This window comes from Delphinus delphis, chromosome 18, assembly GCF_949987515.2.
Source record: "Delphinus delphis chromosome 18, mDelDel1.2, whole genome shotgun sequence".
In the NCBI taxonomy this organism is placed as follows: domain Eukaryota; kingdom Metazoa; phylum Chordata; class Mammalia; order Artiodactyla; family Delphinidae; genus Delphinus; species Delphinus delphis.
The window spans coordinates 567,765-585,956 of NC_082700.1; the positions used below are offsets into that span (position 1 = coordinate 567,765).

An 18,192-nucleotide genomic window follows, 5' to 3' on the forward strand; every position below is an offset into this window, starting at 1 on the left:
ACTTATCTGAATTTCAAATTGAATCTGATATACCTCTGCAATATTAAATAAGATTAATGGAAGACCATTCGGTGAAAAATTACCAGGTACATAGAATACTTATCACGTCAAGCAACCAATATTTCAATTATTAAACAAGTAACCTATTAAAAATTCCAGTAAGTACTGCGTTCTATTTTGTGCGCTTCACTTTCTTTTTAATAATCTGATCATATTCCAACTAATGTCTGCCTCCCTCCCAGATTACCTAAGTGCCACACCAGCAGAGCTTGTGTCTTTTGTTTTCCATTGTATCCCCAATACATAGAGTCCTCTTTTTCATTTTTTTATTTCCAACTAATTTTAAACTTACAGAAAAGTTGCAGAAATAGTAGAGTTCCTATATCTCCCTCATGCAGCATCCCCTAATATTAACATCTTCCATAACTATAGTACAATTATGAAAACCAAGAATTCACACTGGTACATTGCTACAGTTCAACTCTAGGTCTTACTCAAATTTCACCAGTTTCCCCACTATGTCCTTCTTCTGTTCCAGGACCCTATCCAGAATCTCACATTGCATTTAGTTATTATTTCTCTTTAGTCTCCTCGAGTCTGTAACACTTCAGTGTCTCTTGGTCTTTCATGACCTTGACACTTTTAAAGAGAACTGATTATTTTGTACAGTGTCCTTCAATTTAGGTTTGTCTTAAGTTTTCTCACGACTAGCATAAGGTTATGAAGCTTTGGCAAGAAAACCACAGAAATGACAATGTACACTTCTGGGTGCATCATATCAAGGGGTTCCTGGTGTCCGTGTCTTATTAAGGGTGATACGAACCTAAACGCTTGGTAATGGTGGTATCTGCTGGGTTTCTCCACTTCAAATTTACTATGTTTCCATTTGTACCTCATACAAATTTGAGACTCCACAAATCCTGTATCCCAAGTTTTGTGCAACAACCTTAGCACCTACTGGGAAATCTTGAATGAAACAACTATAGGCGTGCCTCATTTTGTTGCCCTTCCCAAAAATTGCATATTGCTTTTGCACACTGAAGTTTTGTGCCAACCCTGTGTTGTCAGATGGTTAGCATTTTTTAGCAAGAAAATATTTTTAATTAAGGTACACACATTGTTTTTTAAGACATCATGCTATTGCACACTTAAAACACTACAGTGTAGTATAAAGGTAACTTTTATATGCACTGCGAAACAAAAAAATTCACTTTATTGCAATATATTGTGCTGGTCTGGAACCAAACCCACAGTATCTCCAAGGTGTGTCTGTATTACTGCAGTATTCACCCATTGGTAATTTTTCTCTCAGACTCATTTCACATTTATTATTTGGAATTCTACTTCTAACAACTAAGGAAGAGTTGTCCATTCTCCCCATTTCTTTACTTACTCATTAAAATAACTTCTATCAGCACAAACTCATGGATATTTACTTTATTCAACAGTGTAAAATCTAATACTATCATTTTTTATTTTGTTGTTGAAATTGTTCCAACTTTGGCCCTTAGGAGCACCTTCAGTTTGGCTCCTGTGTTCTCTCAACATGCCCTAGCATTGTTCAAGTACTTTGCTTCTCTCTGACACAAGATTTGTCAGGCTCATCTTGGACTTTTCAAATCCTGGAATCAACCACTTCTCCAAAAAGCCCTGGTTCCCTTTATTGGAGAATGGTGCTCAGAAACAAAAATCTGGGCATTAGATGAGCTCATTGTTCCTGAGGTATCACTGCTTCTAGATGGACAGGGCTAGGAAATATGTATATATATATATGAACCGATGTACATATACATGTCTATATTTCTGTATCTGTCTAGATTAAATGCCACTCAGTTCATACTGATACTTAGAATCCCCATTAAACATCACAGGAGTCATTTTAATTTTAGCCTTTCTCCCTTCTTTCTTTCTCCAACAATGAGAAACCTGGTTCATACTGATCTGTACTAATATATTCACTTAAAAAAGTATATACATTATTTTCAATAAAGTCTTGATCAAAGAGAGAAAAAAAGTATATACATAAAGTAGTTTCAGAATTGCAAACCTGTATCCCTATGAGAAATACATTTACTAACTAGATTACAGAATTTATATATTATTCTTGCCACTAGCCTATAGTATTCTATAACTGTATCAAGATACAGTTTTCCAAAGTTATTTAGGTTCCTTATTTTCTTCCCCATCTCCTTCCAGTGTGACAATGCTGTCCATTTATATATAATATAGTTAAGTTCATCTGTTTTATTTTTATTCCCTACTTTGGGTTCCCCCACATTGATTGTTTTTTTCTTGGTTTGTTTTGTTTTTCTTTTTGTTGACTGAAGTACAGTTGATTTACAATGTTAGTTTCAGGTGTAGAGCAAAGTGATTCACTTATACATATATATTCTTTTTCATATTCTTTTCCATTATGGCTTATTACAGGATATTGAATATAGTTCACTGTGCTATACAGTAGGACCTTGTTGTTTATCCATTCCACATATAGTAGTTTGCACCCCACATTGTTTAGTTTTAATTACTTATTATTTTAGCACACTAGTATAGGGCACTAATTTTAAAAGCCTACTTGTCAAGGATAAATGTAAGAGAAGAAAGCTGGATTCAGGTAGGCTTATATTAGGGGAGAGGAGGTTTCCTTTTCTTTGTACAAGTAGAGGAGACTTTAACACGTTTACATGAAGTGGAAAGAAGCAGCAAGAAAGAAACTGAAAAAGGTCCCTCGTGTAAGAAGTTCATGGCAGGAGTTATTTACACCAGTGGTTCTCAAAATTTAGGATGCACCAGAGTCACCTGGAGGATTTACCAAAGCACAGGTGAATCAGCTTATGATTCGGTAGTTCAGAGGGAAGGCTTGAGACTTTCTAACAATCTCCTAGGTTAGAATGCTGATGCTGCCTGCCAAGTACCATAAATTGAGAATAAGTAGGTTAGAGTAAAATCAGAGAAGTACCAAGACAGAAATACACAAACGTTGGTATAATCAGGTATAAAGTTGGAAGAAAAACACTAAAATATATGGTCTAGTACCTATCTCCTGACCGTGAAGACACTTCAAACTCATTAACAGTTTTTCACTTTATTTCCCATGAGCACCTAACTTCCTGTCACAAGCACTTACTACTTTTACAGCACTTTCAAAACAAAATTTTAAGTTTGCTTTAATCTATAATATCTTTGTTTATAACAATTCCTAATTATGTTTTTGTTTTTTTCTTTTTTTGCGGTACGCGGGCCTCTCACTGTTGTGGCCTCTCCCGTTGCAGAGCGCAGGCTCAGCGGCCACGGCTCACGGGCCCAGCCGCTCCGCAGCATGTGGGATCTTCCCGGACCAGGACACGAGCCTGCGTCCCCTGCATCGGCAGGCGGACTCTCAACCACTGCGCCACCCGGGAAGCCCCTAATTATGACTTTTGAAACTTGTAAGAGTAATACTTATCTCATATTTTACAACTGAATATTGCAGGTACAAGAAAAGCTGTTAATTTTTGTTTCTACATCTTGGATCAACTACTCCCTTAAACTTCCTTACTTAACCTAAAAGATTTTAAGTTGCCCATCACAGTTCTCTATTATGTACTGAGATCTTTAATGCCCATACCCTTTTTACCATGGATTCCAGATATCTTTTTTAAACAAATTATCACAAGTACAAAAATGCTTAACGGCATTCAGAGTAGTATTATACACATGAAAAAAAACTCAGATCAACGCAAATATATCCATCTCTGGAAAAATGGCCCCATAAATCATGGTGCATTCTTACAATAAATTATACGAAACAATGCCTAAGCCCTTTATGTAAGTTCACATTGTCTGCAAAGTGTCCATAATCAGCTATAAAAAACATAGAATAACAAAGATTTATGTTATCTCAAAGATTTATGTTATCTTCTGGAGTAATTCCCTAAATGTGGTCAGAAATCGACAATTTTGGTTTCCTCCCCTGTATTTTCCAAGTTATATAACTTGTTGATAACAGGCATTGGGAGTTTTATTCATAACATACATAATGAAACCTACATATATTCACGTATATGTTATAGTGATGTTCTTTACCTCAGTTGTATTTGCTTCCGTTTTTGCAGCTCTTGGTTTCTGAGTTCTTCTAAGCGTCTGAGTTCCTCTTGACGCCTCATTAAATCTACAAGATATTGATTATAGATTAATATTTTTAGCTTCCCCTTCTGTATTTTTATATTCATAAGCATACAGATTCTCTATGACTGGCAATATATGTAGTAACTTATTCATACTCATGCACCTAGCTTCCCTTTTTGTCTATCACATCATTTTACAATGAAAGATTAAAAGCTGTGTAATAAATTAATATCACTTCTGGGCCCATTTCTTCATGTGTATGAAGAAAATAATAAATCCATCCTTATATTAAGAAATTAAAAAAAATTAAAATGGGCAGTAACTGTTTTAAAACAGGGTCTAGAACATATTAAAAATAGAATAGTAGCTACATTTTCATTTACATAGTTTTAAACAAATTAGAATTTTTTTCAGCAGCAAGTTCAAAGCCCAAAAAGATGCCTTGGCAACCATCAGCAGAGGGCATGTAAGAACCAGACCAAACAGTACGAATAATGAGATAGGACATGGCATAAAACTCAAAAACATCCCTCCCAACACAATCAGCAGGTTTCCTCCTGCATCAGGTCTGTGTCATATGAAGGAGGGCAATGAGGAGACAGTTCCTGAAAGGGGAAAAGGGCTGAATACTGATATGAACAAGACCACTTTAAACAGGACGAGCATTCCCACTGTCACCAACCCATGTCACATCATCAAGAACAGGGGTTCCATAAACAAAAACAATAAAATATATTTCCAGAAAAAAAAAAGAACAGGGGTTCCACTGCAGAATAAGATAATGAAAGATACATTTGTTTTGCACATCTGAGAAGCAGTGGATAAACTTCCCAAGTATTAAAACTCTTTGTAATATCTTACCAAATTACATGTGCACGCATGCATAAAATATATATATACACATATACAGATATATGAATACCCTGAATAACACAAGTATTGGTTGTTTTTATTTTCTTTTTCTAAAATCATGTTACCTGAAATTTCTAAAATAAACATATATTATCTTAATTGAATGTTTCTTAATAAATTGCTATATTCAGAATTCACTTAACGTAATACTTAACAGTTAAAGTTAATATTTCATGTGCCAATAACTCTAAACATGTTAACCATAACAACACAGGCATAATTATAACAAGGTATTATCCTCCCTACAGATTGAATTATGTATTAATTATGTCAAAGAAAAAAGATCCAGACAGATTATAAATGTGTTCTAGCCATCCAGCCACTACATGGTTCAACTGGGATGTATAGCCAAATCTATCCTTATTCCAAAGCTCTTTCCAAAATGCCAGCATTGCAAACCTGGCTGTTCAGCCTCAACTGAGAAACTTAAAAAAAAAATTTTTTTAAAGATTTTCGGACTCTGCTCAGGAAAGTCTGCTTTGGTATATGGGATAGGAACCAGGCGATTCTGATAACATGCCAGTTGAGAAAACATTTAGCTATCTTAAAACCCAAACATGACTACAATTAAGTTCAAATATTTTTACCATTAGCCGTCAACCTTGACTGCTCATTAGAATTACTTAAGTACCTTTTAGCCATAGACCAATTAAATCAAATCTCTTGGGATGTGGACCAACTATGAGTATTTTTTTTTTTGAAGCTCCCTAGATGACTCCATTCTGCAACCAACATTGAGACCCATAACTATCATATAATTTCTATAGCTGGCGAGACTTGTAAAGACCAAAAATATACAATCTATTTCTATTCCTAAGGGGAAATGCTTCAATAAGCCAAAGCATGGGAAGTATCTTACTATCATTAATTACCCAAGAAAGTCAATACAGTGCATCCTGTAACAGTTTTATTATTGATTTTGTAGGTTAGTTGTTCTGAAATCAGGGGCACATATAGTAATAAATGTAAAATTACATTTTCTTCCATGAAAAGGAATAAGAAAAGAACATGAATGTTTTCTGACAACTGGATCTTCTCCTTTTAAGCTGGGCCAGTTAAGACAGGTGCTTTAACCTCTCAGATCGTGCTTTCTCACCAGTAACATGGGTATAATAATTAGCTCAAAGGATCTGACAATCAAATTATCAGATAAGCACATTATCTAACAGTCATGAGGAGCACTATCAACTTAAAACAGAACTACCATTTTACATCTTCCAAATTATTTCCTTTAAGTTGCTAATATCCAGGGTTCCTGAAATTTCACTAAAGCTTATATATTTGTATACTGCCATGATAATATTCTTCTGGAGGAAAATATTACCCAAAAAACAGGTAACCCGAGGTGCTTTTTATCCTTTAACCCAGTAAATCACACTCATAGGAATTTTTCTTATAAAAATAATCCAGGGAATTCCCTGGCAGTCCAGTGGTTAGGACTTGGTGCTTTCACTGCAGGGGCCCAGGTTCAACCCTGCCGGGGAACTAAGATCCTACAAGTCGCACACGGCCAAAAAAAAAACAAATCCAAAGGCATCCACAGACATAAAGTATCAGCTGCAGCACTACTCACTAACAGACCAAATAACATTTAAAACTGTGTACCTAACAAACACAAAAGACATAAAACTGTATCTATAATTGCAGTATATCATAAACACGGGTATACAGCAAAAAGGGAATAGAGGGGAATATGGACAAATTTTAAGTCTGATTTGCTAGACTGTAGGAAAGTGTTCTCTCAATGTAATATCCTTCAAGTCATGAAGACTAAACATATGCTCTCTGATCTAACACAGCTCCTTCCTAGAAATATAAGAACTGAATCTATAGATTGAAAGGGCACATCTGGTCCCAAGAAAAGTATGATGGTGTACAATAAGATACATCTGGAATATAAGACTGGACAGATGGAAAGATGTAATAAAACAAGTATAGTAAAATGTTAGTAACAAAATCTAAGTATTAAATACCTTAAAATTCTTTGAACTTTTTTTTTTTTTTTTTGGCCACATCATGCAGCTTGTGGGATCTGTTCCCCAACCAGGGATCCAACACATGCCCTCTGCAATGGAAGCGCAGAGTCCTAACAACTGGACCACCAGGGATTTCCCCTCTTTCAACATTTTTATGTTTAAAATTTCTCATAACAAAATGTTTGGGCGGAAAACATATCCTGGATAAGTTACTGAACCTTAAAAGAATTCACATGGAAGCCTGTTAAAAGGATCAAGTCACAAGAAGGGAAAAAAATCCAGGTTTATCTCAGACTTTCCCACAGAAACATACTATCAAGTACTTAAGAAAGGGGAGAAAGCAGCATGAATTTTACACCATTCAAGAGAGGGTTTAAAGTATAAGATCATGAGGACTTCTCTGGTGGCGCAATGGTTAAGAATCCGCCTGCCAATGCAGGGGACATGGGCTTGAGCCCTGGTCCAGGAAGACCCCACATGCCACGGAGCAACTAAGCCTGTACGCCACAACTACTGAGCCTGCGCTCTAGAGCCCACAAGTCACAACTACTGAAGCCTGCATGCCTAGAGCCCATGCTCGGCAACAAGGGAAGCGACCGCAGTGAGAAGCTCGTGCACCGCAACAAAGAGTAGCCCCCGCTAGCAGCAACTAGAGAAAGCCCGCGCGCAGCAAGGAAGACCCTACGCAGCCAAAAATAAATTAATTTTTTTAAAAAGTACAAGACCATGGATGTTTTAGAAGATGCAGGAACACTGTTTCTGTGAACCTTCTGACAGAAATCACAAGGATAAACATCAGAGAATCAAGTGATGAACAGAAAAGTCATGACTCAACATATTTATAATAGGGCTGAGAGAATTATGTGAGAAACATGTGAGAACTACGGTTAAGGAACATTAAAAAGAAAACAGGGTCTCAAAGACACATTTGCACTTCCATTGTCCGTTGCACTATTCACAATAGCCAAGGTAATGGAAACAAACTAATGTCTATCAACAAATGAATGGATAAAGATGTGGTTGTGTACATACAGATACATAATGTACACACACAAAAAATGCGGTATATAGAAATATAGACACACACATTGGAATATTATTCAACCATCAGAAAAGGAAGTCCTGGGCCTCCCTGGTGGCGCAGTGGTTGAGAGTCCGCCTGCCAATGCAGGGGACACGGGTTCGTGTCCCGGTATGGGAGGATGCCACGGAGCGGCTAGGCCCGAGAGCCATGGCAGTTGAGCCTGCGTGTCCGGAGCCTGTGCTCTGCAACGGAAGAGGCCACAACAGTGAGAGGCCCGCGTACCACAAAAAAAAACAAAAAACAAAAAACAGATAGTGAAGCAAAAAAATAACCTGTATTAAGTATAATGGGATTTGGATCTAGAAAGGACTACATAAACAGCAGTAAAATAGAAATGAAGCAACTGTTAAAAGGAACTGGTGTGTCCAGTAAGAATCAACATTTACAAAAATTTGCTAAGATATATACATATTGACTGCAACACTGTTTTTACTAACAAGCTGGAAAGAGAACTAGACATCAATTAAAAGAGGATAAGCAGGGCTTCCCTGGTGGCACAGTGGTTGAGTCCGCCTGCCGATGCAGGGGACATGGGCTCGTGCCCCGGTCCGGGAAGATCCCACATGCCGCGAAGCGGCTGGGCCCGTGAGCCATGGCCGCTGAGTCTGCGCATCCAGAGCCTGTGCTCCACAATGGGAGAGGCCACAACAGTGAGAGGCCCGCATACCGCAAAAAAAAAAGAGGATGAGCAAAACTAATTATAGCCATTTAACAGAGTATCATTAAGCCATTTAAAAAATGAAGCAGATCTATACGTACACACTTATACAGAAAGTAAAATAGCAAGGAGCAAAAAAGATCTTCTTGGTTATAAATAAATACACACACACACACACATCTACTGACATATGCATGATTTTTTTTCATTAAAGGATACAGAAGAAACTTAAAATACAGAAGAAACAGTGACTCCTATAAGAAAGTAGAAGGCGGGGCCAGGGAAAAGGACAGTTTTCTGTGCTGTCTGAGCTTTCCATTTCCAAGATAGGTGAACTAGAAAGCCCTGTGTCTCTGCAGAGCCAAAGAACTAAGATTACTTCAAGTTGCTCCCCAACCTGAATACACCCTTAGAAGCGCTCGATAAAATATAAAATTGTAGAACAAAAGAGAAGATTGTAAATTTTTTTTTTTTTAAACAAACTAACACTGAAACGAATTTATCACCTGCAGACTTTTGCTGAAATACAGGATGTACTTCAGGAGAAGTAAACCCAGAAGCAAGGACTAAGATACAATAAGCAATGTGCTTTTCTAATATTATAAACCAAAAACTGTTAACATGGGTTATAAATAAGCACACAAAAAGCAATAAAATGAAAGCTCATAGGAAATAACTACAAAATTACTCTGCTTCAAAAGTCAAAGCTCCCTTAGGGGTGAGGCAAAGTTTTCTAAGAGCTCACAAGAGCTCTACGAGGCCTAAAGAAATGTTGTTCTTTGTCATCACTACATCCTCAGTACCTCACATGGTGTCTTCTACAACCAACATTCAATATGGGTTCAAGTAATGACTGTTACACTACTGCCTGTTAGTAGCAGCAACAAATATCTTTCAGCACAAATGCTTACACATCTAATCAATGTTTTTTCCTAACTATGGCATGACCATAGATAGCAGGAAAATAAAGTGGCAAAGTGCATGGCAGGCTAAGAGCTGAGAACAATTCATACTCGACAGAAGTGCTAGAGCAACCATGAGGCCTGGGAAATTAAAATTTTTTTAATTTCCCAGTAGATTCGATTCTGGTGTGTAGCCGTTTTTTTTTTTTTTTTTTTGGCCATGAGGGGCAGCATGAGGGATCTTAGTTCCCCGACCGGGTATTGAACCCGGGCCCCCTGTAGTGGAAGAGCAGAGTCTTAACCACTGGACCACCAGGGAAGTCCCTGGCCAAATTTTTGAATCATAAAATCTAAGGCTGGATAAACTTGAAGCTCTCTCTTCCAGGTCTAAGCAGCCTATGATTCTAAAACTTTATCTTAGATAACAATTTTCAAATTTCTGCAAGAGACCTAGTATAAACGTAACTAGTTTAAGCATATTAGTATATGATATGAATGACTTCAATTTTATTAGAAAAAGAGTATTTTACAGTTTATAGAAACGCTAGGTTTAGGGTCCAAATGAAACCAGAAATGTCTGACTAGTTTCTAGCGTTTGCTGAGTTTGTTTTAACTTATTTAGCATCAACGCAGTTATTCAGTGACTTGACCGTAATTGCTCAATTGCTCAATAAACATTTACTGAACAGTTAAAAAAAAAAAAAAACTAACCTGGATTTTACCCAAAAGGAAATGAGAATCTACCAAAAAGATTTACAGATGAATGATGATCAAATTTCCACCTTTTAAAGAAATACTGGCTCTAGTATAAAGAATACTTTAGGGACTTCCCTGGTGGCACAATGGTTAAGAATCCGCCTGCCAATGCAGCAACTACTGAGCCTGCGCTCTAGAGCCCGCAAGCCACAACTACTGAGCCCATGTGCCACAACTACCGAAGCCCGCGTGCCTAGAGCCCGTGCTCCGCAACAAGAGAAGCCACCGCAGTGAGAAGCCCACGCACCACAATGAAGAGTAGCCCCCACTCATCACAACGACGGAAAGCCCACGTGCGGCAACGAAGACCCAACGCAGCCATAAATAAATAAATTTATTTTTTAAAAAAAGAAGAAGTCTGCTGCAGAAATTGGGCAGCTGTCTGTGGCGCCATGACCTCTGGGGGCAGTCAAGAGAAGGTACACAGAACTTTACTGAAGTGCTAAGTTAAAAAAACAAGTGCAAAAAATTTAAGAGCAAAATAGAAAGCAATCAGATGCTTTATTTTAAGAAATACAAAATTTTGGGAATTCCCTGGGGATCCAGTGGTTAGCACTGCGTGCTTCCACTGCAGGGGGCACCGGCTGGATCCCTGGTCAGGGAACGAAGATCCCACAAGCTGCACAGCATGGCCAAAATAAATAAATAAATAATTTTTAAAAAAAGAAATCCAAAATTTTACAGATAATGGAAAAGATGAGTAATAGGAAGAACCAGAAAAAGTTATTTGGAGAATTAACAGGAAAGAAGAAAGGGTAGAGATAAACAATATAGACAGGGATAAAAAGAAACCTAGAAACAGGAATGGGAAGAAGTAAGCTTCTGAGATATATTTAAGCAGCTTGACATGTTAGGTATCTGACCAATGAATGCGAGTAAATGTTATGTTATGTATAACACCTGTTATGAGTGCTCTTAAAAATTCAGTTAGCTATGCCTCAAGTGTTTAAAATGTTCTTGCCAAATACTCAGAATTTAGTATTCCTGAATTCCCATACCCAACAGCACACATGAATCTTTTTCATCTCTGCCAAGGAATATCCATCTGTAAATCTTTTGACATGTAGTAAGAATCTTAAATAGCCAGCATTTGCCATAATTCTTCTTTCCACCAAACAAAATCTTGATATGTGACTTTATGCCACAACTACATACCAAGAATCACCCCACTGGGCTTCTCTTTGCCAGCAGAAGCATGTACTCACTTCTGGCAAAAGTTAACAACCTTAATCACCTCCAACAATACTATTTATGTAGGTAACTTATTTTTAGTAAGTTTTTTTTCCTAAGGAAGTTCTCTCAGAGAAGTGAAATGTTTCTTTCTAGCATTTTCAGTTTCAACTGTCTCTAAATCCCTAACTAGCGACTTAGTAATAGGTGTCAACGGGGACACCTACACGGAAACGCGTCTTACCTTGCCGCATGAGCATCAGCTGGTGCTCGTGCCGGGCCGCTTCCATTTCCGCCTCCAGTTTCTCTTTGGCTTCTCGGATGTTTCTATCAACCTGCTCGCGCTGCTGCTTCTCCATTTCATCCAGAGCCTTCCAGCGAGATGCATACTCAAATTCAAATGTCCCAGGCTGAGCAAAACGCGGCGGCTGTTCTCTTTCCCTAAGTTTACAAGGAAAGACACACAGAAATGTTATGTTTCAAAGGTAAAATGACATGTAAGAACAACAAACACTACCATTCACTGAGCTATTACAATGTTCATGGCACTGTTGACAAGTACCCTCCATGAAATATATCACGGCAACATTGTCAAGCAGGTTTTAACAAGCCTAAGTTTGAGAAACTGCCCAAAGATGCCCAACTAATTAGTAAGGGCACCAGGATTCAAACCTAGGCAATCTGATGCTACAATCTGCACTCCCCTAATTAACAACTCCAATAAGGCCTTCCTGGTTTTCACTCAACAATTTTATATAAGGTAGTCTGCAACATATGACTCAAGTGTCCCTTAAGTTAATTGGCTGAAGTCAGATTTTTCTCTCTAAAAGTATAACTTTTAGGGATAGTAATACAAGCAGATACAGTTAACTGTTATGTACCAGGTTCACTGGCTAGGCCAAAAACTGTAGGCCTAATTTACTACAACTGGCTTAATACTTGTTTGCCTTGCTAGACTATAAACTCAATGAGTACATGAAATTTCTATTAACCACTGTAACTAAGTACCTAGACATACCTAGCACATTGTACACATTTAGTATTTATTTCTTTGAATGAATGAATAAATGACCGAAAAAATTTAAGACCTGTGAATGTACCTGACAGTCAAAGAAATTCTTCAGTTATTCAAAAGTACTGATAAGAACATAATTCTCACTCATCAATAAAAGTACAGATGGCATGCAATCACAAATTTTAACTTTTATTTTGGGGTGGGGAGGGGAAGATGGTGGATGGGACAAAGTTGGGAGATAAAGGGAGAGGTTGTCACAGAGGGAAAATGTAGTGACAAGAAACAGCTGTGGGACTTCCCTGGTGGCACAGTGGTGAAAAATCCTCCTGCCAATGCAGGGAACATGGGATGGAGTCCTGGTCCAGGAAGACCCCACGTACCGTGGAACAACTAAGTCCATGCACCACAGCTACTGAGCCTGCGCTCTAGAGCCTGCAAGCCACAACTAGTGAAGCCCACACGCCTAGAGCCCGTGCTATGCAACACGAAAAGCCACTGCCATGGAAGCCTGCATACTGCAACGAAGAGCAGCCCCCGCTGGCCGCAACTAGAGAAAGCCCACGTGCAGCAACAAAGAACCAACGCAGCCAAAGATAAGTAATTAAATTTATTTTAAAAATAATAATAAGAGGCACCCATATTTGTCATTTAAATCAACTACAAGGAAAAACATCCATCTGCACTAAAATCAAGGAATGCTCATTAAAACATGCATAAAATGTCATCTTGAGCCTACACTATCAAATCTTAACATCATAACATCCATCTTCTGTCAGGACAAAGAAAAATACTTTTATACATACACTCATAAGTATAAATTGGTATAGTATTTGGGGAGAACCATCTGGCAGTATTAATCACAGTTAAATATGCATACCCTTTGATCTAAGCCATCATACCTCACTTTCTTGGTTTTATATGGTATTTCTCACTACTTCATATGTTTTATAATCTTTGGTTCATTAATTATTGTATAGCCCCACCATGAGAAACGTTAAGCATTGTGAGGGCAAAAACAGTTCTAAGTTGCACTGGCAGGACCAAGAACAGTGCCTAGCACAAAGGCATTCCAATATTTGTTGAACTCATGCATGCAAATATTACAGGTTTTTTGTTTTTTTCTTTTGGGCCACTCCATGCAGCATGTGGGATCTTAGTTCCCCAACCAGAGATGATCAAACCCACACCTCCTGCTTTGTAAGCACAGAGTCTTAACCACTGGACCGCCAGGGAAGTCCATTACAGTTTTATTTACTATAATAAATGAGTGACTGGTTAAGAACAATACAACATATTCATAGAGGCCACTTATGCAAAAATATCTGAATCACACTGAGTGAAAAGTAATTCAAAAAGAATAACATATAACATTTTGAAAACAGGCTATTTTTCTTTTTCATCTTTAAGAAAAATTCTTAACTCTTTGCCAAGTTATTTAACTAGAACCTTCTCCACTCCACCCCTGCCAAAATGTCTCCTAACTCATGGCACTTCCCTGGTGGTCCAGTGGTTAAGACTCCACCTTGCAGTGCAGGGGACGCCGGTTCAATCCCTGGTCGGGGAACTAGGATACCACATGCCACGGGGCAAGAAGCCCACGTGCCACAACTAGAGAGCCTGCGTGCCACAACTACAGAGTCCACACACTCTGGAGCCCACGGGCTCTGGAGCCCATGCACCACAACTATAAAGAAGCCCGCACACCACAACGAGACCCCATGTGCTGCTACTAAAACCCAAGTAGCCATAAATAAATAAATAAATAAATATTTCAAAAAGTCTCCTAACTCTTAATTCATAATACACCTGAAGCATACTAAATACAGAAATTTACATATCTAAAATTCTTTGTTGGGGCTTCCCCGGTGGTGCAGTGGATAAGACTCCATGTTCCCAATGCAGGGGGCCCAGGTTCGATCCCTGGTCAGGGAACTAGATCCCACATGCATGCCACAACTAAGAGTTCACATGCCACAACTAAGGAGCCCACATGACATAACTAAGGAGCTGCCGAGAAGCAACTAAAAGAGCCCATGAGCCGCAACTAAGGAGCCCACCTGCCACAACTAAGAGCCGGTGCAACCAAATAAATAATAAATAAATATCAAAAAAAGAAAATTCAGGGCTTCTCTGGTGGCACAGTGGTTGAGAGTCTGCCTGCCGATGCAGGGGACGCGGGTTCGTGCCCTGGTCCGAAAAGATCCCACATGCCGCGGAGCGGCTGGGCCCATGAGCTATGGCCACTGAGCCTGTGCGTCTGGAGCCTGTGTTCCACAACGGGAGAGGCCACAACAGTGAGAGGCCCGTGTACCGCAAAAAAAAAAATCATTGTTTCTCTGGCATAAATACTACTGACAGTATCCTCTTACCTACCCCATCCATGCCCCAGTTGTAAAAGTTGAGACTTCGAAGTCAAGTTAACATTTTACCAATATACACAAGAAAACTAGCATTCCATGTAGACCAGCCCACTCTACTAACCAGATTGTATGACTAAACAGCACACCTTATAATCCAACAATACTCGATTACAAATGTGAAGCAATAAATACCCTTGAGAGCACAGATCTAAATTATCTTTGTTAGTAAAATCTTACTTATGATACTGCTGAGTTTTCTGCATTAGCTTCTCTGGCAAGCCATCTTCATCATCAAACTGCTCCATGGGCTCCACAATGACTGGACGAGGGGTCCTGGACAGGTAAAAAGCATTAATAAGAATTAATACAGTATCAAGAATTAACGTCCTCCTAGAAATCTTTTATAGTAACTCCAAGATACATACTTGGAAATTTTCTTTCCTGAGTAAAATGTCTGAAATCAGTCAAAAACACTGGCTGCACAGACACAGGTGAATGTCCAAGTCAAAAATGAGTGTTTATTTTTAGAGCATGGAGTCTATTCAAGGTGACAGAAAAATACATCAACCACGAACCTGCGTGAGCACCGCAGTTAACTTTTACAAAGCACAATGCAGAAGAGCGAGTACCTGACGCTCATCCTGTGTGTGTCGTCCTCACCCCCCACCCATCACCTCAAATTCCCACCACTGCCCACCTGCCAGCCTCCCTCTGTGTCCAACCGGTCTTGTAAAGAAAAGTCTTTCTAAAACCCAAAATGAGACCTAAAAGATTATCAGCCAAGAAAAAGGGAACGAGGCGGGGCCAGAAGCAACACATGCAAGGAGGAAACGGGGTGGGGGGACAAGAAGAGTGGATGATGACAGATCTGACCTGGAAACCCTCCTTTATTGTTTTCCAAAGGAAGGGAAAGCTCACTGAGGAAAGACAAGAGAGAGAAGTAACTGCAGTAGATGATATACTGATATTAAAACTTTCCTTGCTATCAGTCTCTCACCATGCAAACAGACTAAAATCTATTTATACTGCCTTCTGAACAGAGATGCTTCAGAGAGAAAAAAGTCACGGTTAATTTTTGAGGTGTTAACAGAGGAGCTAGAGAGGTGAAAGGGCTTTCGCAGTTCAGAATGCTTCCCTTTACAAATAAATAAAGGTCCAGAGATTAAGAGACTAAATTCTCCACTGTAGGGAAAGGAAAGATATAAATCGGTTATTTATAAAGTTATTCCTGGGCTAATGAAGACATTTTAGAGAGAAAATGAATTAGAAGCAGATGTGGAATACCTTGGGGTGATGAAGACAGCGAGATTAGAAACCTCAGATAAAATGCGTGGGAACCCAAAAGAAAAGGGACTCACAGGCCTCATTTTCCAGGGTGAGATCTCGTGTCCAACATGTAAAAACAGAAACATAAGAAAGAATAAGTAAACACAGCCTCCAAGAGTACACATAACCCAGTGAGGTGTGAGAAAGCAGCCAAGAATTCCTGAACCCACCCAGCCCATAGGAAGATCTAGTATTCTAAGAGCACCCAAAGGGGCCCAGGGACAAAATGAAGAAGATGCACTATATGGACCACTTAACCACTGGAAGCCTTGGCAGGGCCACAAACATTCGAAGAGTAATAGACCCAGGTAAGAACTACACCTGAACCGAGGCCAGCAACGACTGAAACCTGCACCCTCCACTTCAACACCACGAGGCCACCACCACCCTAGAGAAAAATCAGAAGAGACCTCAAGAGGAAAATGTACTGGAGCTTCCCCTGTAGCACAGTGGTTAAGAATCCACCTACCAATGCAGGGGACATGGGATCGAGCCCTGGTCTGGGAAGATCCCACGTGCCACGGAGCAACTAGGCCCTTGCACCCCAACTACTGAGCCTGTGAGCCACAATTACTGAGCCCGCATGCCACAACTACTGAGCCTGCACTCTAGAGCCTGCCTGCAAGCCACAACTACTGAGCCCACGCGCCACAACTACTTAAGTCCACATGCCTAGAACCTGTGCTCCACAACAAAAGAAGCCACCACAATGAGAAGCCTGCGCACCACAACGAACAGTAGCCCCTGCTCGCCGCAACTAGAGAAAGCCCACGGGCAGCAACGAAGACCCAACGCAGCCAAAATCAAATAAATAAAATTTAAAAAAATAATAATGCCAATGTCATAACACTGACATTTTTGTCATTTGGGGAGCTAAAACAGATAAAAGGAAATAACAGATGTAAATAAATTCAATGTGTGATCTTTGATTGCAAAAAATAAGTTATAAAACACATTACTAGGCAATGGGGAAACATAATATTCAATTAAAATTAAACTTTAATATTCAATATTAAATAAAAATATTGGATAAACATTGTTTCCTCAGTGTGACAATTATATTGTGGCTTTATTCATAGAAGATACATGCCAAGTACTGTAATCAGGGGTCAAGTATGTATCCACTGCTGACTCTTAAATGAATTAGCTAAGAAAAAAACAAATTTGTACACATAGTGAAAAAACTATGACAAAATGCTAACAATCAGTGAGTGTAGATAACATTTATATTAACATTAAAGGATTGTTTTAAAGGGAAAATATCTTTCTCTAAACTGAAATTAAAACATACACTTTTTCCTCCTTCTAAGGAAGCAACTCCAACATCATCTTTAGGGTATCAGTTGGAAAATAGTAACAACAGACCACTGTATCTTCATTGAAGTTAACCTGAAATGATCTTTAAAAAAACAAACCAAAGAAAAAAGGGAAAGGGAAAAAAATTTGAAAAGTGAGCACCTATCATTATGCCTCCCCAATTCCTGTGAGCTCCAGGCATGAGCACCTCTGCTGCTCTAGGTGTGATTCTAATGTTTAAAGATGTGGACATACCTTTATTATCATAGGTGAAGCTTTTTAATTTCCCCTTTTTTCTATTTTTCTGCCTCTTTTGTAATTTCAAAACAGCACAGACATATAATTTACACATAGTTTTGCATACTGTGTGGTAATCATTATATATACTGTGTACAAGGTCATTTACCTAAAGGCATGTGTAGTATACAACATTTTATGACAATTTAAAGGTATTTTCAAGAGAAATTTTGATTACACAAGATGTCTACATTTAGAAACTAAATCCCTGTGATACCACTCCTATAAATCACTTGTATTACCTCAGATATCTGAGATACAGTCAGTCCATCAGTAAATATTTGATTACCTAACAGGCACCAAGACTGCAGTTGGGGCTAGGGATACAATGATAAA

The 18,192-nt window shown here is 38.8% G+C and overlaps 1 protein-coding gene across 1 annotated transcript in view; it reads right to left on the reverse strand.

Annotated features, from left to right (window-relative positions):
• PSPC1 (paraspeckle component 1) overlaps nucleotides 1-18,192 on the reverse strand; it is a 71,188-nt gene that overhangs the window by 42,635 nt on the left and 10,361 nt on the right. The window contains exons 3-5 of the mRNA XM_059995565.1: nucleotides 15,175-15,270; nucleotides 11,807-12,003; nucleotides 4,063-4,147 (exon numbers count right to left, since the gene is read on the reverse strand). Coding sequence (XP_059851548.1) covers nucleotides 4,063-4,147; nucleotides 11,807-12,003; nucleotides 15,175-15,270 — 378 coding nt within the window. The remainder of the gene's footprint in view (nucleotides 1-4,062; nucleotides 4,148-11,806; nucleotides 12,004-15,174; nucleotides 15,271-18,192) is intronic.